The 22,972-nt window shown below is 32.4% G+C and overlaps 2 protein-coding genes across 2 annotated transcripts; one reads left to right on the forward strand and one right to left on the reverse strand.

Moving 5' to 3' along the window:
* Positions 1-11,850: 11,850 nt before the first annotated feature.
* LOC120213130 lies at positions 11,851-19,454 on the forward strand. The gene is made up of 7 exons (XM_039211283.1): positions 11,851-13,420; positions 14,554-14,614; positions 14,707-14,822; positions 15,750-15,840; positions 16,433-16,480; positions 17,596-17,645; positions 18,214-19,454. The coding sequence occupies exons 1-7, from the start codon at positions 12,357-12,359 to the stop codon at positions 18,251-18,253; spliced, it is 1,470 nt and encodes a 489-aa protein (XP_039067214.1). The 5' UTR covers positions 11,851-12,356; the 3' UTR covers positions 18,254-19,454.
* On the reverse strand, positions 18,013-21,449 carry LOC120213129 (protein NRT1/ PTR FAMILY 5.1-like). The gene is made up of 3 exons (XM_039211282.1): positions 21,219-21,449; positions 20,853-21,070; positions 18,013-19,553 (listed from the first exon to the last, which is right to left on the reverse strand). Exons 1-3 carry the CDS (start codon positions 21,319-21,321, stop codon positions 18,123-18,125), a joined length of 1,752 nt encoding a protein of 583 aa, XP_039067213.1. The 5' UTR covers positions 21,322-21,449; the 3' UTR covers positions 18,013-18,122.
* Between the last annotated feature and the right edge of the window lie 1,523 nt (positions 21,450-22,972).

A 22,972-nucleotide genomic window follows, 5' to 3' on the forward strand; every position in this document is an offset into this window, starting at 1 on the left:
CAAGCCAATCCCCTTCACCAAGAATTGAGAATTGGCCTATCTTCTTCAGCTCTGTTATCAGGTACATTTGGAAAAGAAGAAATCAGGTGATTTTCGACCCATAAATGATCGAAAGGGACTCTATAATTCAACAAGCCATAAGACATATCCAAGATCTTCAAAATACAGAAATTACTAAAACCGAAAATACCCAAACCAGAAATAGCAACCAATACAAATGGCAGAAACCAGATATAGGATACTGCAAGGTTAATACTGACGGGACCAAACGGCAGAACACAGGAGAAGCTTTGTGCGGGGGAATTGCAAGAGATCACAACGGAAATTGGCGTTGGGGTTTTGGTAGGAAAATCGGGACTTGTTCCATCTTGGAAGCAGAACTTTGGGGCATCCATGAGGGATTAAATGTTGCATGGATGAAGGGTGAAAGAAAAGTAATTTTAGAATCTGACAACAGAGAAGCCATCAACCTCATCAAGAAGAAATCGAATGAACACATGAAACTTACTATTTTGCAGCACATAGAGAAATTATTAAAGAAAAATTGGATGGTTGAATTAAAGCACATACCTAGAGAGGCCAATCGAACAGCGGATATAATCACCAAGCATATATGGAGATATCAGGGAGACACAATTTTGTTGCAGAATTCCCCCAAGGAAGCTGAGAAGTTTCTAAATGTTGATAAAACGAACAGCTAAGCAACCCTTTGTACCTTTTTTAACAAAAAAAATATATGATATGATCTAAGTTTAAGAAGGTCAATTTCGACTCGAAATCCAACCTCAAGTTTAAGATAAAAATACATATTTAATTAAACGAAGATATAAAAAAATTATTTGATAAAATAAATATCTAATTGAAAAAATAGAAAAGGTTATTATAATAATCATTCTTATATATATATATATATATATATATATATATAAGAAAATTATATTATTATTCTAATTAGTATCAAGTTGAGTTGAGATATTTTATCATAAAATCAAATTTGACGTCATTCTTTGTAAAACTCGATCTGAATATGAAATTTTATTTTATTTTAAAGACATTAATCTTATTGAGTTGGATAGAATCAAAACATTTCGAATGAGTTAAATTATCATCTATAAGTAAGGGTGGATGCACTAATTCCCCTTGAAGGCCAAGTTCATCCATATTATTTTAGAAAAATATTTAAATTTAATTTAATATTTTAATAAAATATTAAAATTTCATACTATCATTCTTAAATTTCTATATCCGTCACTATCTCTAAATAGAAGGCCTAAATAATGGTGACTTTGGGCATTATCTGAAAAATATAAATAAAAAGGGTTTTTATTCTTTCAATGTTGTCGTTGACCAGCAAGTCATATGGCAGAAAACAAGCATAGAATGTAATTATAATCAAATTAAAACGAAAATAGGAAGTGATAGAAAACATAAGTATAATAATACAAATACGTTATAGGTAGATAAATATGCAAATTAAATTATGAAGGAATCCTCTTTTCTATAAAGTGTTTTATATGCTTTGGAGGACTAAAGTGAAAAAGGGCATGCATCCCCATAATTATTACCCTGTGTGGGTCACTTTCCAACCCACCATTCATTTCTCATCATATCCCTTCCATTAACTCCCAATCTTTTCTTTCAAATTCTCATGATCAATTTAGGGGTGTTTATATGACTTAAGCATAATTATTTTGAATTTAATTTAATTAAAATTTGGTAAATATTTAATTTGATTTAAATTTAAATTCTATTTAAGATTTGAATGAGTTGAGTTGAATAAGATTTAACTCAACTCGATAAATTCACGAACAATTTATTAATTTTTTACAACCTTTTAATAGTTACCTTAAAAATAATTTCATTAAAAATTAATTTATATTCATTAATTTATTAATAGATAATAAAAAATATGTTAATTACTAATTACTAATTGCTATTAATTTATTAGTTATCTAATAAAAATAAGAAATATAATAAATTATTAATTGATAATTATTTGTTATTAATTTACTAGATCCTATATATATTTTTTAAAAATAAAATAGAATTTATAGTCAGCTTAAACATCAACTAGTCGAGTCGAGCAACAAGCACGAGTTAAAGAAAAATGTTATCAAGTTCAACGAGCATCGAGTCGAGCAACAAATTCTTTAACAAGCACAAGTCGAGCACTACTCACCTCATGATCATCTCGTTCGATAAGCACCCCTAAAACAATCAATTAATATTTATATGGATTGAGTGAAGGGGAACGGGTGGGGGTGATTGTCCCCCTAAATATGTCAAGTTTCTATATATTTTAGATATTTTACTTGTATTTTTTATTGGAAATTTGTTTGCAACCTCCTAAAATTTTATAAGTTTGCTATTCCTTAAAGTTTTATAAATTCGTTCACTAACATAAAATCATGTGTACGTCCTTATATAATATATATGTAAAATTTTAAAAGTTTGTTACCCCTTAAAATTTTATAAATTTGTCCACTAACATAAAATTATATTAAGAATTTGTGGAAGATGAAACTATACATTTTTAAAATAAAAAACTAGAATTTTAATGAAAAAATATTAAAAATATATATAAATTATATGAAATTTTGAAAAAATTTAAAATACGGGGACGTATTTTTTAATTCATCCCTAATCTAATTTATGAGGATTATTATAGATTTTGAGTTTAGATAAATGATTCGTGATTTTTTTTCTCTCATCAATTTTTTCAAGTAAAATTTTGATAAAATATATTTATTTTTAAATTTACGTTCATTTATTTGTCATTGTTTTCTATAATTTATACTAATTTTTATATCTAATATATATGAAGCACTAGGAGGTGGAAAGATTTAGAAGAACATTTTATTTTCTTTTGGGCGACTTCTTTTCGTGCAAAGGAAAAAAGTTTCAGTAGCTTTCAATTGATGACGTTTTACCTAAAATCAGTATGTGTCGGTGAGACATTGATTTGGTAGTAAAGAAGATGTCTTGAAATTTTGGGAATTTAATTTCGAATATCAATGTGTCGGTTAAACCTACATTTATTTTAGTGAGTTAATTTGAGTTTTCTTTTCTTTTCATGTTATTTAAAATATCTTTTAAAAACTTATTAAATAATTTCAATCTTGAAAGAAAGTATTATTTTATATTTTTTTAAAGATGTGTATATTATGTCAACATCTATGAAGCACTAGGAGGTGGATAAATGCGGTCGTCTCTCCTAAGATTTTGCAATTTTCTTATATTTTAGATTTTTTTGTGTATTTGTATTTATAATTTATTTTTGTTCCTCTAAATTTGTATAAGTTCACCTATAACATAAATTCATACATCTATCATTGTCTAAAAAAGAGTATGAACATATATTATATTATAATCACTCAAATTGATAATAAAAAACTAGAAGAAAAGTGACATTTCGAAAGAAAAAAAAATCATTAAACGATTATTTAACGATGTTTGTAGCATATTAAAAAAAAGGCTTAATTACAAAATAAATGTATAAATTATACATTATTTTCTATTTAGGTGTCTAAATTTTTCAGTCAATGTAGGTGTCTAAATTTTTCAGTCAATGTAGGTGTCTAACGTTACGAACGTTATCAATTTAAGTGCCTACGCTTTACGGCCGTTAAAAATTTCATCAACCACTCAAAATGCGACATATGACACCATTTATAATTTTTTTTAAATATTTTGAAAAAACTTAAAATTATTATTAATTTTAAAAAAACCAAATCTTTCTAAAATTCTAAAAACACCCTAAATCCTCCTACCATCCCCAGTTGTCGTCGTCGTCATCAACGTCGATCACCAATTGCTGCCACCATCATCGATCATATACAGTAAATACTCCCACACGATACCCCTACGCCAAAGATCTTCCTCTCCACAAAATCTCCACGAATCCCCTACGCCAAGGAGTTGATTTTCATCCCGGTGTTGATCCAACGTAACTTACTTATGATAGTCAAAACACCATGAGCTTTCGAGGGAACTAGACATGTACTGATAGTAGTTGGAATGACACTAGATCTAGGGTCATCAAAGTCTCATATACAGTGGGGAAATCATTCTTACTGTAGGTGTGATTTCTCCTATTTAAACAAAGAAAACTTTTGTTCACGTTATATTAGCTCGATCGATCAACCAAAAATTATCAAGAGAGAGTGAATTAGTTTTTAGAAAAATCGATGGAAGCTTGATAAAGAATAAAGACTTTTGGCACAATCAATTTAGCGTGATTTGACTTTATCAACCAAAGTCTATATCCATTACCTTAGTTTTTCACCACTAAAGATTTCTAAATCACTAACTTGAATTGAACCTTTCAAAAAGACATGGTTTAATCTTTACAACTTTATCTTTTCAGTGACTAAGATAGAATCATTCTAGTTTTTCTAAGGTTGAAATATAACCGTTCTCATTTTTACAATGTTGATTTGTGTAAACAAGAACACCTCTTTAGATAGGTGTTTACAAAGATTTAGGCTCACAAATAATGAATACATAGATATTCAATAAGGCTCAAAACATTATGTACAATAGAAAATTAAAGAAATAAGAATAAAGAATCTTGTTTATTGATCTTTAAGTTTGAGTAGGTGTCGTAACATTCTTCAAGTCTTTTTGGTTTGTTTTTGTAGTGTGGAATCAATTTCTAGTTGTTTATGATTATTAGGGACGAGTTATAGTCGTTGGGGAAAAACATTTCTGCAATAAATGCAGCCTAGACGTTTGAAGTATCTATACTATATGTTTGAGTATTCTACATGCATTAAATACAAAAATATAACTGTTGGTCAAGGATAGTATCAGTACTATATTGAGTAGTACTGATACTTTAGGGAGTATCAGTACCGTTTTTGCATACTAGAAAAATTTGAAGTATGAGACCATTAGGTAGTATCGATACTACCATAAGAGTATCAATAATTCACTTATATGTAGTATTGGTACCACATGCAAAATATCGATATTGTCCATACAGTATCAATACTTCGATCAAAAAAAGTATTTTTATTCAAACTCAAGTTTTATGGACATTGAATTATTTTTAAAATATTTGAACAAATTAATTAATTCCAAAAATATTTTTCCATTTATTTGTTATATCAAATTATTTGAAATCAAACTTCAACAATTTCTCCCCTTTTGATATAACAAAAAGCTTTGAAAAATAATATTTTGAAGAATATTTAAGCTCTCTTTTTTTAAAAAAAATTAAAATTTTCACTATTTTTTTGTTATATAAAAATACAATGTTTTTAAACTTAATTGAATTTATTTAAATATATCATATTTAAAGTATGATGGTACATTGTGATCAAATTGTACTAGTCCATTACTTATTCATAGTGGTCCTAATTCTAATATATTTGATGTTCAAAATGACGATACATTACCTAGATATCTCTCAATTGCATGATGTGGGCCACATAAAAGATGTATTTATTGTCCTGTTTTTTGTTTTTAATATATGTGATCTTTTTTAGCATTAATTTATGTTATATTTTTAAACAATAATAATTAAATTTTTTCGTACCCAAGAACGAGATAGGATTTCAGTTTAGGAAAGCAATATATATATATATATATATATATATATTAAAATGAGATAACTTATGACTATACCATAAATATTTAAATTATATATATATATATATATATATATATATATTAATTGTAATTTTTTCTTAACGGGGTTGGGGGCTACGACTCCTCCCGGTCATAATAGAGGTCCATCCCTGGTTACCTCTGTTAAATGTATTTCACATGTCATTTTCACACTTATATCTCAGTTTTTTAGAAATCTCTCCATAGTTAGGATCCCAAAAGAGCATCCTTAGAGAAATAACCTCGAACACTTAACATCTTTCGAAAACTCTGGTAGACTTGATGAGAATGTCTCCAAAAGAAGGATATCAAATATCTAATCTTGAGAAGTTGTAATCTGTTTACTTGACCTTTAACATGTGACATACCAAAACTAAATCTATCGTCAGCTAACCATATTCATCTAGCCTGCTAACTTATGGATAGTCATAATCACCCAACGCTTGACATTAGCTCCAAAAGTCAATATAAACCTTTCGACCGAGACCAAGAGAAGGGATGGAATCACCTCACCCCCATTCGTCTCTCCTCTACTTCCTTATTAAGACATAATACCTAGACACCGGCCAACGATCGATTTATCACCAGTTGTGGCTCTCCGTCTAAACCATAATGGGTGAACCGCCTATAGTTGTCACAATCCATTTATTCTCATCAACAAATAGTGCGATGAGCATATAACATGTCTCATAAAAAATAATCAGCCAAAATACACCTTAAACAACAAAATAGCCAATATCACCCCCATTCTCTTCTCAAAATCTTCTTCGACGTACTTTTTTTTATGATTGATTTACGTGAAAGGGCAACATAGCTTGCATGCCAGTCGAAGATCCCTTGTCAGATAACATAGATAATGTGACACGCTCTGCTTACCTGAATTACACCTCATACGAGTGTGGGATGGGCAGGTGACACTGATCGGAGCATTGCTTTTCACAAAGCATTCCCTCTTCACCTGCCCTCAGTTCGGGCCTAATGCAACTATAACCAAAACGGTGGCCCGAACATATGGACAAAAAAACTGTACAAGACCTCCATCAAACATCACTGTCACCACGTATCAAAGACCCTACCGTGAAAAAGCAATAGAAGTTACTACCACATATGTTCGTCACTACAATGGCATCACCTCACTTGAGATAACATAAAAAATAGGAAGCTACTAATGTAAATTTAAGCAAGCATCGTTCAACTAACCATTGCAGGAGTTGCCTCCTTAAAAGCCCCAGAGGTAGATTTAATAGGAAGAGGGTCCCATGTTGGAAAACAACGTAAAAAGCTCATCAATCGCTTATTTGGTGAAGAAACTTGGTAAGCCACACATGTACCATTAATGATTTTTGTGCAGTAGTAAAAATAAGAGTTTCCTCCCCATTAGTCTTATGAACAAAGAACTTGTTTAAATGAAACTTACTAGTTAGATATTGATCTCAGCCTTAGACTTAGACAAGACATAGACTAAAACTTAATTACTTCTCAAATAAAGCTAGGAAAAAACTTCCTTTTAGCGTACTATATAATATTGGAGCATCTTTAGTAAATGAAAATATCATAGTTCTTTTTCTTCTATTTTAGTATTAAAACTCTATAGACTCCACTAATACTAGGATTAAGTGTCATATATTCTGTGTCATAATGTCATGGCATTGAGACACTCCCATTATATTAATATAGTGGGGATGTCTTCTCTTTAATCGAATGTGTTAAGTTGCTTTCGTATTAACTAATCAAAAGTTAAGATGCCTCTGTTACCCATTAATAGGGAGATGCCTCTACTCCAAACACCGTTGAGATGTCTACGTCAAGAATAGAGAAACCTTCATCCCAAGCTTATGAATTATAAAAACTGCCCAAGGGTCAGAGAGCCTTCACTTAGTGTTGCTCTTTAAAATGTTATAGCAATCATGCAAGTATACGTATTGTCACCAAGTAATAAAGTGGAAATCCTCTTAGGATTTCGGATGTCAAACCCACATAGATCAGAAAGTTTACAATTGAGTTATTGAAATAAATGTTGGTTAAATTGACATAAAAATGAAACAAGTATTAAAAGAAAAAAAGATAATAGAGGCAGGGTTACGCTACAACACTAGGTTCAGCACAGAGTCAACTATTAAGTGGAGTGAGATGATAAAAGGGATTCCTTGTCTAATTCATACAATTAGTTTAACTACAATGTATTCAACATTGATTACTATTAACGGATTAATATGAATTAGCACTAACTAAAACAAACAATCACATAGTAATGATGCTAAACACTTGGCAGCATATATCTCAACATGCATTTGATTCTCACAATACCAAGGTCACAAAGCTAGCATGCATGTCATTCAGTTTACCTCTAAATAAAATAAACAACATATTTAAATAATGAAATCTCTTTCACCATTCAAAAAGTGCAAGGCACAAAGTAGCAAATTAAAAGCATTCACAAAGACAAAGTTTCCACCAAAACGGCTAAGTTCAAAACAATTAACATCCAAAAATACATTAATTCAATTGACTAAAACTTCTCTATCTCAGATAAAGTATAAATAGCTGAAGCGATCTTGCTGACTGCCGATGTTACTCGGTGAAGGCTGATCCCCAGATGCTGTAGCACTCCCCGGCTTAGCGGCTTAGGCAACCATGGGAAAAGGACGAGAGATTTGTGTAGAAAAGGAGAGGATGAAAAGTTGACGATGAAATGAGCTGAGGATGGTCCTATTTATAGGTGGAGGAGGCCAAATCTTCTCCAATGAGGAATTTCCACGTAGCAGCAACTGATTGGAAATGATACAACTGTCCCATCCAGCTGTCCCATTCCAGAAGGTTCTGCCTAGCCTAGTGAGCCATCAGTTGCTGTAGCATTTACTTCAACGCTGTAGCATCAACACCTTTTTCAACAAAAAAATCTAAAAATTAGCCCAAGTTAACCTAACATTTAACAATGCAAAAATATATAAAAATAAGACTAAACTAATCCTAAAATGCTTGTAAACATACTCAATTCAAGCTAAATGTAGGTATAAAGTGCTAAAATGATAACTCTTTTGAAGAGTTATCACTTAGTAATAGGACTTAACAAAAATATCAAATTAGTTTTTACCTAAATAAAATTAACCCTTGTAACACTCTAAATCAATTTTGTTAGTATGATGGACTTACAATGTTACATTTGGGCCCATATAATGACAAAACCAACAAACTATAAATTCTTTTATTTAAGGAGTACAATTCACATTTCAAAATAAAACATCATCCATAACGTATGCTTGTTTAAAACATTTGATACATGTGCGGAGTTCCGACACAATTAAGTTCAGATAAAATAAAACTAGTCATTATTACAAATTTAGGCTTGAGACTGACATACAAAATAAACTTCACATGGATACATATACCCTATACAAAGAAATTAGTAAGGTACTCTGAATAAATATGTTGGAATTCTTCCATTATGCTAGATCTTTCTAATTAATAATTTGGATCCTTCCAAAAGAATTATAAGTATGATGCAGATAGGGATCTAGAAGGACAGATTTTGCGAAGATTCGTTCTATTTCGCATCTAATTAGGCGAGAAGAATATATTTTCATGAATGATGGAGTGGAGACGAAAATAAAAATTATACTCATATTGTGAGTGATGAGATAAACACGAGTATGACTTTGGACTCGTTCTACTGTCACCTGCCCACATCATTATTTGTATTTAGATACATATAAGGACTTTATTATCTGATTTTTTAAAGTTACAACTTGCAAGATATTTTAACAACAGTATTGATTGAACTAAGATTTAATAAATAAAAAATAAACTTTTTAGTTGAAATACCACTCTACCCATAGTTCAGAATGAGGTTTGTTTTGAACATCGAGAATAAAGGAACAATATAAAATGTAAGAAATTTGCATGAGCCTTAGTCATATACCCACCAAACTTAGACAAGTAAACATGTTATTTGGCCTTGAAATATTCCATTCCGATCTTCACGAGGCTTCAACTTCGGATCTTGAGAAAGTGGAGATCTACAAAGTGTTAGCTAACACACTCACTCTCTCAAGACAAATTACTATCAATCCATTATCACCAATATGTTGAGTGACAGTGGCAATTTACATGAGATTCAGCCCGATCAGAAAGGTCTCCAAATCAAGCAAGACAACAAGTTCTTCACCAGGCTAACGTCCAGGGAAACATCCATGGCGAATTCTTCTTCAACGGTCTATTATGGAGGAGCTTCGGTTGCGATTCCGTTCGATTGGGAATCACACCCCGGAACCCCTAAACACCCTTCATCTGACACAACGCTTCCTCCTCTAGCTCCGCCTCCTTTGTATCATTCTTCGATGAAGTCAAAACCGAAACCGATGACGAAGAAGAGCTTGAAACCGTCAACCGTTTTAGGCTCAATCTTTCGAAAGCTGATTTTTCCGAGGAAAAACCATGCATCTCTTCCATCATCGTCATGGTCGCCATTTCATGGTTCCGGTTCTTTTTCATCGTTCATGAACCGAAAGACAATTCACAGACGAAGGGGCCATTTTTCGTGTTTGTGTTCAAGATCACATGTTCACAATTGCATGGATGACGGCGATGACGATGATATTAGACTCGGATCACGGGCTTCGACATTGTGTTTCGGGGTTAAAGCTAAACCAAGGAATCGGACTGAGTTTAGAGGAAGTCAGCCAATGGCAAAGATGAAGAAAGCATTGCTACCATTTGTTAGCGATGACTGATTAGGTCAAGGTAATATTGCGTCAAGGGTTTTTTTTTTTTTTTGAGTATAATCAACTGGTTTTGATTTATTTATCGACTAATTCAGATTGGATAATGTAGAAGCGAGGGTGACCATTCAATCCAGTTTGCTCCATTTGCAAACACTATAATTCAAATCCCTGACTTTTGCTTAAAGAATTTAGTACTTCGTCCTATTAAATCAACTGATTGTTGATATAAAATATTGTTTTTATTTGTTTTCAAATATTTTTATGTTAATTTAGTTAAGAGAAATTAGTAAGAAAATTAAATTATTTTTACATGGCTTTCAGCCTAGATTTTATATGCAACGGTATCATGTTGTTTTGAATATTTTATTTTTAATTGTTATTATCATTTTTATAATTTTTGACTTTTTTAAAAACTTAATCGAAAGCTTTATAACATTCCAATAACTTTTGAATATTTTTATATTTTTAATTGATTTCTAGAATTCTTTATAGATTTTATAATTTTAATAATATTTCAACAATTTCAATATTCAAAATACTTTAGATTTTTATAATTATCATAATTTTAAAATAAATTTTAATTTATAAGTTTCTAAAAAAAATTAAAAATATGGATCTTCCAAGTTGCGAACCATGGGCATATCATGTGACACAAATAACTCAAAAATATTACAGCAAATGATCGATTTTGAAACAAAAATGATATAAATTTTCAGTTAAAAGTTTCGATTTAATAAAAAATTAAATTTTTTGAAATAACTGGAGGGTAGTTTGAATCCTCAACCTTAAATTTAAAGTAGATTTTACCTATTTTTACAATTTTATAATGATTAAGATTTTAATAATTTGATAGTTATATTTCATAATTTGTACATGTTAATTTTTTTCGGTTTGTCAAGCTCAAGGGTAAGTAAAACTCCATTTAAAACATAGTTTTTTTTTACTCAATTTGATGTTAAAAAAATTTGAATCAATTCGTAATTTCATAAATATGAATTGACTAGTAATTTTATAAACTTGATTTGATTCAAATTTTTTTAAGTAAAGTTTGAGTTATAAAATATTATTCTATAACTCGAAATATTTAGTAATTGGAGTAATTTTTAAATTTGAGTTGAATTCCTCAATTATGTATGATATATATATATATATATATATATATATATATATGTTATGAATGATTATAGAATGTCATTAAAATTAGAATTAATTAATACCATAACATTATAAATATTTATAATTAAATTTAAACAGAAACTCGAATAATTCGTCGAATTTCATAAACTCAACTTGACACGAATTTTTTTAAATTAAATTAAAATTATAAAATCATATTCCTCAGCTTAACCAATTCAATTTTTTTTACTTGATTTTACTTAATAAAGTACTTATCTCCCTTTTTAGGTTTATGTTTTCATTTTTTCAAGGGGGCCTTTTAAACAAGTGTAAAATTCAAAAGTTTGAATTTCAAACGTGTGAAATTCAAAACCAGCAAGACCCAAAACACATTACACCGCGTTCAAAAGCCACCGTCCACCATCTCACCGGATCACAAACACCAAAACCCATTGTCCTCTTCAGATTCTGCCTCAACGATTCGGTTTACAACAGTTATTATGCCAGGTTTGATCCCTTGAATTCCCTTCATTCTTCTGTTTCTTGCTAAAAAGTGCAAACCCCCCAACATTCCTTTTTGTATTTCTTTGGATGAAAAGAGATGGTCAAGGCTTGATAATGCAAAAACGAAGTTCTTTTATGGTTTATTTGCGAAAAGGGTATGCCAAATTCTCACCTTTACTTTCTCTCAATTGGGTATATCTCGTTTGTTTAGTAGTTTGCTGAAAAAATATCGTTGGAATTGACTAGGAAGGTTGAAACGGAATAAAGAGTGGGGGTTTCTTGATTAGTGGAAGTAATTTGGGAGTGCTAGGGAAAAGACCCAGATTGTTCTTCTTGTTGTTTAATATATCAGGTGAATTGTTGATGAATACTTAGATTTTAGTTCAATTGAAGCCAGCCTAGTTTATGTATATAACCTTGGGAAACAAGATTCTTTATGTGCCTGGTAACCAAAATTGGCAGATGTCTCCTAGATGTGATAATATCTCTCTGAGTGGATGCAAAGTGGCCGAGTGTTCATGCCCTCCTTTACCAAGATCTGGTCCTCAACGGTCATCTGTGAGTTTTCTGTCTGAAAGCCCTGTCCCTGCTTTTGTTTTCAGTAGGAAGAAACGGCAAGGCAGAAGTGGGGGTTGTCCTTCTGTTGTCAGTTCGGATGCTCTTTTAGTGGCAACACTGGAGCAAAATAGAGTTTCTCATGTTGAACACAGAAATGTAGCAGTTGGAGATACTGTGATGCCTCTTGCACGCAGTAGAGAACCTCGCAGTTTAAAGTATGAATTTGCTAATGGATGCTCTGGTGTGAACGACCATAGTTTTGATGATGTACATAAAACTGTTATGCAGAAAACTATAGACGTTGACAGTATAAATGATAGATGTTCATCGTCAAAGTCAACTACAGATATTTTATCAGCTTCTAAGAAAGTTGAGGTGGATGAGAATGCTGAGTCCACCTCTTCTAGTGTAATAGCTGCCGAAGTTGTGAGAGGAGATCTATTTGAAAAAGTTAAGTGTGTCCCTGTACTTCAGAAGCAGAAGAATGTTGAAGAAGTTGGGATATCTAGGGTTTGTGCTAATGAGGAGATTGGGACTAGTAGTGGTAGTAGGTGTTCTAGGTTATGCAATATTTGTGGCCGTTCAGGAACAACACAAAAGATGCTAATATGTGACAGTTGTGAAGAGGCATTTCACATGCGTTGCTGCAATCTCAAGGTAAAGAAAATACCTGTTGATGAGTGGAATTGTATTTTGTGTTTGAAAAAGAAGCGGATAATGCACAAGGAGATAATTGCAAGAAGGCCTTCTAGTATCACCGGTGGAATGGGCAGAGACAGAGATGTATCATCTAAATGGAAAGTCAGTCCAATAGAATTAATGTTGAGAGATGCTGAGCCTTATAGAACTAGTGTTCGAATTGGAAAAGGTTTTCAAGCAGAAGTTCCTGACTGTTCTGGTCCAATTGATAAGTATGTTCCATGAACTATTTATTTTTAAGTTAATTGTCTATATGGATTGCATGCATTTAGATCTCTCTAATTTTGTGCATACTAGAACATAGATATGAGTGATGCAGTTCTCTATTTGAAGTTGTATTTATGTTGTTATGTTCCCAAATAATTCTACCTAGGCTTCCCTTTGTGACAGATGAAAATCTGTCTGAAACAATGCAGTTGAAGGTACTGTTTGATGCTTTGAGATATGAGGAGCTTAAGGAGAGATTGCTAAGAGGTTATATTGCTTAATGATTATGAACAATTTTATCCTTTTTTGTAAGAAAGGTCCTAGGTGCAGATTCCGTCTTGAGCTAGAGAGAAGACATAAAATTTGAGAGGCTAGATAAGTTACACGGGAAAGAGATAAAAAAATTTGACTTTATAAGCAGGCTAATTGCATCGACCTTGAAGAAAGCGATGATGCCAAACATCTTTTTTCTATTAAACTGATAGGATTTCTTTGATGGCTTGTCATGTGGCAGTCTAATTGTTCATGGTTGCATGCAACAATGGAAAAAGAAATTCTGCTTTTATTTCAGAACAGATTATCACCATGTTGATGTGATCTTGCCTAAGTGCCCTTCTTTTCTAAGAAGTCAGAATTTAGATTTTCAATTTATGATATTTAGCCAGAAACTGTTATGGTGTCCCTTTTAATATATAGATATGTAGTCTAGTCTTCTCATTTACCTTCCATGGCTGAGATGTTCTGTAAGTGCCTATGGTTTTTTAATGAGTTAACAGTCTATTCTGATCGGAAGTGGTCTGCTTTAGCTACCACTTTGTTTTGGAATCCCATGTTTCATAATTCTTGGGTGAAATAGAACTGATAATTTTCAGCTTAGGGAAAGTTGGTCTTTTTGGAAAAAATTAGGAGCCATCGTGTGCTTTCTTGATCCACCAGTATTGTCCTTCATAAATAGTTCAGCTTAGGGAAAGTTAATCTTTTTGCAAAAAAGTGTGCTTTCTTAATCCACAAGTGCTGTCCTTCATAAATAGTTCAGCTTAGGGAAAGTCTTTTTGGAAAAAGAAATTAGCTGCTATTGTGTGCTTTCTTATTTCACTAGTGTTGTCTTTCATAAATAGCTTCTTGTTATATGATGCAGTGATGTTGATACCATTGGTGAACCACTAAACTTGGATATTTCAGAATTTACTGATTTCCATGTAAGGCTTTGATTTTTGTCATGGTTAGTGTTGCCATTTTGCAGACAAGTGGCAATTTGGTTTGAGGAGAATTGACACATCTTTCTTCATAGGAAATGAATTGCAACAAGTCATCTAAAGTAAGCTCGATAGGGAACTGGCTTCAATGCAGAGACTTCATAGAAGGTGTAGGAGGCAGTAAAGGAACCATCTGCGGAAAGTGGCGCAGGTATAGTTTACTCTCTTTGATATTTTTCTTCTTTCTTCCATTTATGCTAGTACAAAGTCGATATTTTCTAAAACTCATGTCATTTATTTCTAGGGTATCCTAATCAGTTTATTTATGATTAACTTGTAGATGTTTATTTTTTAAACTTAAAATGATATCAGTTCTTTATGTCTAAAAATTTGGATTCTGAACAAAAGGACCCATATCTTGAACTAAACATGTTACATTACGATATTGTTGATCTTCTAGTAGCAAACGACAAACAATAACAAGGATATCTGTCATATATCACCCTCCTTTCCCTTACTGTGTGCTTAACATTTAGTAGATGAAATTGTTTCTCGTAGTAAATTTGAAAACTGAGATGGAAGTTCAGTGTATCACATTTCTTAACAGATTAACTGGTCAATGCTACATGCCTATGATATTGTTGATAATGATAATTGTGGATAAAGATGATTAAATTGTTCTGAAAAGCTTGAAGAGTTCAGTTCAAAATTGTCAATTTACAAAGAATGAACTCAAAGAGAATACAACTGAGGGAATATGTCATATTTCACCATCCTTTTTCATTATCATATGCTTAATGGTTTGTAGATGATATTGTTTTTCATACAAAAATTTGAAAATCGAGATGGAGGTTCAGCATAGCTCAATTTTTTATCAGATGATTGGTCAACACTATGCACCTAAGATATTATTATTGATAATGATAATTGTGGATAAAGATGATTAGATTGTTCTTAAGAGCTGGAGAAATTCAGTTCAAACTAGGTACAAAACATTCCCTAGATGAGCTATTGTTATTTAAGACTCCATTGCTAGTAACTTAACATACCTGTAAGTTTAAAGTCTCTTTCTTGGTGTTCTTTTGGTTCTTGCATCACTCATGCTAGATTCTTAACTTCTAAGTTCTTGCTTTTCTAGGGCTCCGCTTTTTGTAGTCCAAACCGATGATTGGGAGTGCTTCTGCTCTGTGCAATGGGATCCATCCCATGCAGATTGTTCTGTACCTCAGGTGATAAGCCTTTTAGCATGTTTATTTTCTCCTAGGTTTTGGAATTTGTAATTAACATGGAACATCTTCATGGAGCAATAATCAGTTTAGAATTTTATTTTGTTCTTTCTAATCTGGAAGGCTAGTCTAGGTTTGGGATTAATCATATATTTCATTGGATGCTGATACTTTTATAATGGAAGCATATACTTTTTTTAAAACATGGATTTCAATTTAAGACTCAAGCTGCTTAACAAAGCAATGCAATCTTTAGAGTAGAAAAATTCTTGGTTATAGTTCATCAACCTGTCCAAAACAGAACCAGCGGTGTCATATAAGTGGCAGTTTTATTGGAAGAACAAGCTGCCAATGCAAGGTTTTATGGCATATTGACCACAACCACAGTTTTCCTCTCCTCTTTTTATCATGCTGATTCCCTGGTCAAGGTTCTACATCTATAGTATATGCTTCCTATTCTCTGGCTCTTTTATCATAAAATACAACTCGAGAATAAAATTGAATTTCTTTTGATAGGTAAAATTCAATTTTAATCTGTCTAAAGTATGACATAAATTTTACTCTAATCAAACTATTGCTGCATTTGTTTTAGCAGGAGCTTGAAACTGATCAGATTTTGAAGCAGCTCAAGTATATTGAGATGGTATGTACCAATGCACTCTTTTTGTTATCTTCAGTAATTACTGTGTGCAGTTTGTTTTTTGTTGTTCTCGATATCTGAATATCAAATAATGCTTGGAAGGAGGGTTAAAGAATCCTTGAACTGTGTTTGCAACTTCGGCTACTATAAATTAACATGATCCCAAATTTAAAGTTATATATTCTTGCATAAGAAAATTTGTTGAAACCAAGAAGAGCTATTTAGTATACAACATGGAATTTATATACCCTATACTATTAGATGTGGGGAATACATAACCTCCAAAACCGGACTTCTGGTTGAATGGGATAAAATTCTTTTCTGTTTTAGGCTCATAATTTTCTTTCTGCCAAAAGGAAATTGGAAGTTGAAAGATTCATCAAGTAGAATTGATGCCATCAGCGGCTAAGTTTTGAGTTAGCTTTTCTTAACTATTATATTCAAGTTGGACCGCTAAATTTATTAGTAATTGGTTTTAAGTTGGATTTTTACAATATTAATAGAGCTTGGGTTGTTTGTTGCAACGTTTGTTACTAGTTCTTTAACTTTTTGTTTCCTTGTATTTGTTATCTATGTGGGAGGCTCATCTAGCTGATTTGTTATTGTTGTGTCTTTAGACGTCTCAATTGTTGTAATCCCACACTAGTCAGATTTGAAGCTTGCTGTAGCTGAAATCCGAGTTTAGTTTTTTGACTTATTACTAATTGATTTTAGGTTGAAAGTGCCTAAAGAAATAAGAACTAAAACTACATAATATGCATCATAAAACTCCATAGAACTACGAATATTATAAGCTGTTTAGATTGTGTCCTTGACATCAGATTCAGAGATACCCAAAGGATCTGTATTTTATTAATTATTTATGGTATTTTTGGATAAAATGCTTCTAGTGGTTGGAGGGGTGAAACAAAAACTCGGGGAGGACTAAATGTGTTTTTATTGAATCAAATTTCTTGGACAATTGTTATATGATTCTGTGGTTATTAATTCATTATTTTCATCGTTTTGGACTTGCCTTAATCCTTAGAATCAAAGCACTCTATATTCTTGCATAGAATTTTACATGAATTCAGGATAGTTCCTGAACCTTGTAGTGTTACATTTCACATCCTATGCAGTTGAGGCCTCAACTATCAGCTAAACGAAGGAACTGCACTTCTATGAAACGGCGAGGATGAAATGAGAAATGCACAACGTTATGTTGCTTGGCAGAGTTACATTCATACGGATTCTGTACAGCTATCCTTCCCAAGATCTTGTACATTAATAGTCATGACAAAACCAATGATCTCAATTTTGCAATTAGATAAATCTTCCTTTAGCAGTTAAACTCACTTCCTATTGTATTGTATTGTATTGTGGAGAGAATCATCAATCAAGAGTAGTGTTTTGGATTGTCTTCATGCTTCAAATTCAGTTCTCATTATTGTTATATATATATATATAGTTTGCATTTGCTATGATACATGCACATGCACATGCACATACACATACACATACACATACACATACACATACACATACACTCTTTCCTCTTTAAACTAGAATCCGAAAACATTAATTGCTGCACATATCATACAAAGGGTATAACATGATCATATGCCACCATTTTTTAATATATGTATGTATATGTTTATTTGTCTGTTTATACTTGTAATCCTATTGGATATTTCTCTAAGGCTTTACTATCCATTTCAATACAACCCTCATTGACTTCTTTGGTTTCCCTTTTGTAGACATATTTGCTTGATGCCCAAAGAAAGGCCCCTAAGTTAAGGGTTGATATGACCAAAAGGAACCCATAGTAGTAATCTAGATGAGAGTCATTCAAGTTGTCTCCAATCCAGCTTATGTTATTACCTCTGCTTGTGATTTTATCCACCATTGTTACTAAAAAGCTGTTCAAAAAGTTCCCAATTCCGATACCACTGGTGAAAAAGGTAGTCCCCAGGCTTTGCATGTCTTCCGGTGATTGGTCGTAGAAGAATTCCAGCAGTCCAATGGCATTGAACACATCAGCTATCCCCAACAGGACATACTGAGGCAACAGGAAGAATATGTTCATGGGAACAATTTCTTTAGGCCCTGTGATTTGGTGCACTCTTATGACATGCAGCCTCCGAACCTCGACGGCATATGCGATAGCAATGGCAATGATCTGGATGACAAATCCGATGCCAAGCCTTTGGAGGAGGGTTATCCCTCTAGGATTTCCGGTTCTTTGACGCATGAATGGTACGAAATGGCGGTCGTACAACGGCACGGAGATGAGCATGGAGAGGGTGACGAAGCTCCCCAGTGAAGCTGCTGGGATTTGAAAGCTTGAACCTATGCTTCTATCCATGGTGGTGCCTTGTTTTACAAACAGTGTGTTTATTTGAGCCCATATAGTGCTAGGTATTAAGGTCACTAGCCATATTAATAGCATCCCGAGGACAAGCTTGGTTCCTTCCACTTGAGTTATTGTGCAAGGTGCGCTACTTGAGCTGCCATCTTTCACTGCAGCCTTGTCCAAGAACCTGAAAATTGGAGTGTAATACACTTGTCTTTTTCCACTGCTGATGTAATCTTGAGGCTCATGTTCATGAAGCTGAGATGGGTTGATAGGGAGCTGAAGTTTCCGATTCTGAAAGGCGGCAACGGGGACTTGAATAAGGTCCCAGGCAGGGCTTTTAGTCTTCTTTACTTTGTGCCTGTACATTGGGGTCCCAAAATAGAACACAAAGAGGGAGAACAAAAGGCCAACTGCTGGGATCCCATAGCCAAGTCCCCAACCCAAGTTTTCTTGAATGTAAACAAGGCCAAGAGTGGCAACCAAGGCACCCAAGAAAGAGCTGAACATCCACCAATTGAAGAATGAGGCCTTGAGCTTCTTTTCATGGGGATTGAAATCATCAAATTGGTCTGCCCCAAAGGTTGATATGTTGGGCTTTGTTCCCCCAGCTCCTATGGCTATGGTGTAAAGTGATGTGTAGAAGAAGACAACTTGTAGAGTTGAGGCCTTGTTACAAACACCTTGTCTGCAAGTTGGCTTCAAAGACTTCAATGAAACTGATGTTGTCAGCATTATCATTCCCTGTTTCACACGTCACCCCGGTTATTCGAATACGATCATGCATTAACCAATCGAATCAAAACTCTTTGATGTCAACATAACATATTACATGTACACAAGTTTTAAGATAGAAAATTATGTACCATTCATTTGTTCAATTAGCACATGCAAATCAAATCAAGCTCTTTGGAGAAAACAAGTTCCTTACATTCTAATGAACTGGTATTTAATGAATTCAAAACACTAGAACATAACAGTTTCCCAATATAGATGGCATCTTCTTTGTGGGTCTAATGAAAATAAGATATGCTTTGTGTGAGAACAAAATGTAAAGTAATGACCATGTTAATTAAGTCCACTAAATCAAATCTTAGCATCATTCATTGGACCCACCATAGCCAAAAAAAAAAAATGATAGAAACCCTATTTGCCTTTTGATGGTAGGTATCTACAAATATGGTCCAAACAATTGGTACTACCTCCTTGGTGGTTGAAGATATTGAAAATATAAACACCCATCATTTGGAATATACATTTTGGATTTATGTTACTTTTTAGATTGCCTTTCAACACAGGTTTTAATCATCACCAGTTATTCAGATTACATTTGCAATATAATGAATAGCATCATGATGTACATAGAGATAGGGCGACCAAAACTCGACTCGACTTGAAAAAATTATACTCGAATTGACTTCAAGTTGTAATTTCATAAACTCGACTTAATTTGAAAAATTTCAAGTTTAAATCGAGTTGTAAAATAAACTCAAATAACTCGAAATTTTTACTAATTAGTAGATTGATTTTCAAGTTTGAGTCGAAACTTGAGTCAAGTCTCTCGACTTTATATGGTATATGTAAATCACATATGAAAAAAATACAAATATATATATATATATGATTATAAAACATCATTTAAATAAGAATTAAACGATGGTATAATATTGTAAATATTTACAATTAAATTTAAATAAAAACTCGAAAATTTGACTCGACTTTACTCGGCTCGAAAAAATTTCAAGTCAACTCCGAGTTATAAAATAGGACTCGTCAACTCGAATAACTCGAAATTTTTTTACTCGACTCGACTCGATCAAACGCTTACCCCTACATAGGGACGGACTGAAGGGACTAACGGACATATCATTTCTTGAAAATTTCAAATACTCATATAATTTAAGTAATTTATATTGTTAATATGTTGTCTCCTAAAATTTTATAAGTTCACCTCCTAACATAAAACCTTACATGTTTGTCTTTAGATATACAGGCAAAGTAAATAAAAGGTTGGTTTAGAGAGAAACATGTAGGTCACTTTACCATGACATAGATGAGAGATGAAACAGTGAAAGTCCAGAATCGACCCATGTATGTATCTGCGATGAATGCTCCGAGAATTGGTGTAATCCAAACCGATCCTGACCAGATATTCACATTTCTAATAGATGAAACTGTGTCTTCATGGAGTTGGGTGGTCAAGTAGTTCACTAAGTTTGAAGCTATTCCATAGAAAGCCATCCTTTCAAATGCTTCATATCCTGTTCATACTTGAGATTATGTATTAAACTTGAAGTACAATATATACATACATATATATATATATATATGGAGGACTCAAGGGATAAAAGAACTGTCTTTAATTAAGAACATAAAGGAAGCTTAAAGGAATAGGTGATAGTTTCTTACCAAGGAGGAAAGCACAGGCTTTCCATTTCCCAGTTTTAGAGGCGAGCACCGGGCGGCCACGAAGATCTACAGTTCCGTCTTGGGTATAACCTTTGGTTTCCATTAGATTAGAGAAACTGGGAAAGAATGATCCAAGCAGTACTGAAACAAGAAGATAATAGTAAGAAGAAGAAGAAGAAGAAGAAGACTTGGTGAAGCTTATAAGCAAATGGTGTTAGTGAAAGAGCTTGCATTCATTTTTAATTTCTAAACAAAGAATACAAAAGCCAGCGCTTTATATAGACAATACAATCAATTCATTTGAAGCACTGACTGACTGCACAAAGATGTGGTATCAATGCTCTTTGGCACTTTTTTCTTCTTCCTATCTAAATGTACTATTCAGCGATTGACACATAATTTTATATTAAATAGAATAAGTTCATAAAATTTTAGACAATGAATTAATAAGATTTTGGGAGGCGAAAACATATTATAATAATAAATATTTAAATTATATGATAATTTGAATTTTTTAAAAGAGATGACCACCCGTCTGCCTCTCGGTTTATCTCTTGATGTAAATTTGTCTATATTAATAGTTAAACCTTTTTGTTTAATGGTAGAATGGCACATTTAGTACGCCTTAAATGCCAATAATTCAATTTAGTCCTTTTTAACCTCTAATTAAATAATTTAATTTAAGCTGTTTTAACACAATTTTCAAATCCCTCCCGAAAGTAGAGTATTCACTACCAGTAGCAATGATTAATCCCCTCTTTGTGAGTGTTCTGCAAAGAAATAAATGTATGCTCATTTTGGCTCTACATGTTTATAAGCAAAGTATCATTTTAGCCCCTAATCTTATAAAATATAATATCAAAATTAACTTTTAATGTTTATTAAAATGATCATTTTAATTTTAAATTTTTGGAGCATTTTGGTCCATAACGTTTCATTTTAGGACAAAAAGACCCATAACGTTTGATAAAAAGTCACTTTGACTCTTATTCTTTTATTTTTTTTAAAGTATTTTGGCCCCATAATGTTTCATTTTAGGATAAAAAATACTTATTTTAGAGAGATAACCATTTGTTATCTAATAGTTTTCATACATGGAGTGGTCATTTTGCCTCAAAATGAAATGTTGAGAGTCAAAATACTCCCAAAAAAAGAGAGAAGAATATGGGCTAAAATTACCATTTTAATAAACGGTGAAGATTAATTTTAGTATAACATCTTATTTATAAGAGATCGAACTCGGTTCACATAATTAAGAAATGAGATAAACAACCATGATACCTCATAGTTTGTCAATAAAAGTGTGTTGTATAATATATTTACAATGTGAATGGAGCAACTTGGGTTAGAGGGTCGTCCTCGCCTCTGCAGTACTCGATCCGGATTAGTCTATCAATAGATCGAAGACTTGTAGGTATAAAAAAACGATACGAGTAAAGAGAGAATGAAAAGCACAATTCTAAAAAGATAAAGGTGGAAGGAGTAAAAGTGTAATTTGACATGATATCGAAACAACTGTTATCATTGTAAGTTATGACTTTTCGTAAATTTATTATTTTGTAAAATTCATGTTAGAGGATACATTTATTTTCCTTGCACATGAAGAAAAGTAGCAAAAGGGAATTGTTATTGATAACCAAATAATTAATTATTTAGTAATTATAGATAGCTTTCTGTTGCTTATAATTTATAAGCATGTACACGATCATTATTTACAAGACTTCAAACATCATAAGATACATGAATCTGGGAGT

This window comes from Hibiscus syriacus, unplaced genomic scaffold (genome assembly GCF_006381635.1).
Source record: "Hibiscus syriacus cultivar Baekdansim isolate YM2019G1 unplaced genomic scaffold, ASM638163v2 tig00110020_pilon, whole genome shotgun sequence".
Classification (NCBI taxonomy): domain Eukaryota; kingdom Viridiplantae; phylum Streptophyta; class Magnoliopsida; order Malvales; family Malvaceae; genus Hibiscus; species Hibiscus syriacus.

Excerpts from the sequence above, each read along its gene's own strand:
- LOC120213129 (XM_039211282.1), bottom strand. The coding sequence starts at position 21,321 with ATGGAAACCAAAGGTTATACCCAAGACGGAACTGTAGATCTTCGTGGC. Across the intron at positions 21,071-21,218 it reads AGCCTGTGCTTTCCTCCTTG|GATATGAAGCATTTGAAAGG; the intron begins GTAAGAAACTAT and ends AAGTATGAACAG. Across the intron at positions 19,554-20,852 it reads CATCTCTCATCTATGTCATG|GGAATGATAATGCTGACAAC; the intron begins GTAAAGTGACCT and ends CGTGTGAAACAG.
- LOC120213130 (XM_039211283.1), top strand. The coding sequence starts at position 12,357 with ATGTATATAACCTTGGGAAACAAGATTCTTTATGTGCCTGGTAACCAA. Across the intron at positions 14,615-14,706 it reads CAGAATTTACTGATTTCCAT|GAAATGAATTGCAACAAGTC; the intron begins GTAAGGCTTTGA and ends CTTTCTTCATAG. Across the intron at positions 14,823-15,749 it reads ATCTGCGGAAAGTGGCGCAG|GGCTCCGCTTTTTGTAGTCC; the intron begins GTATAGTTTACT and ends TTGCTTTTCTAG.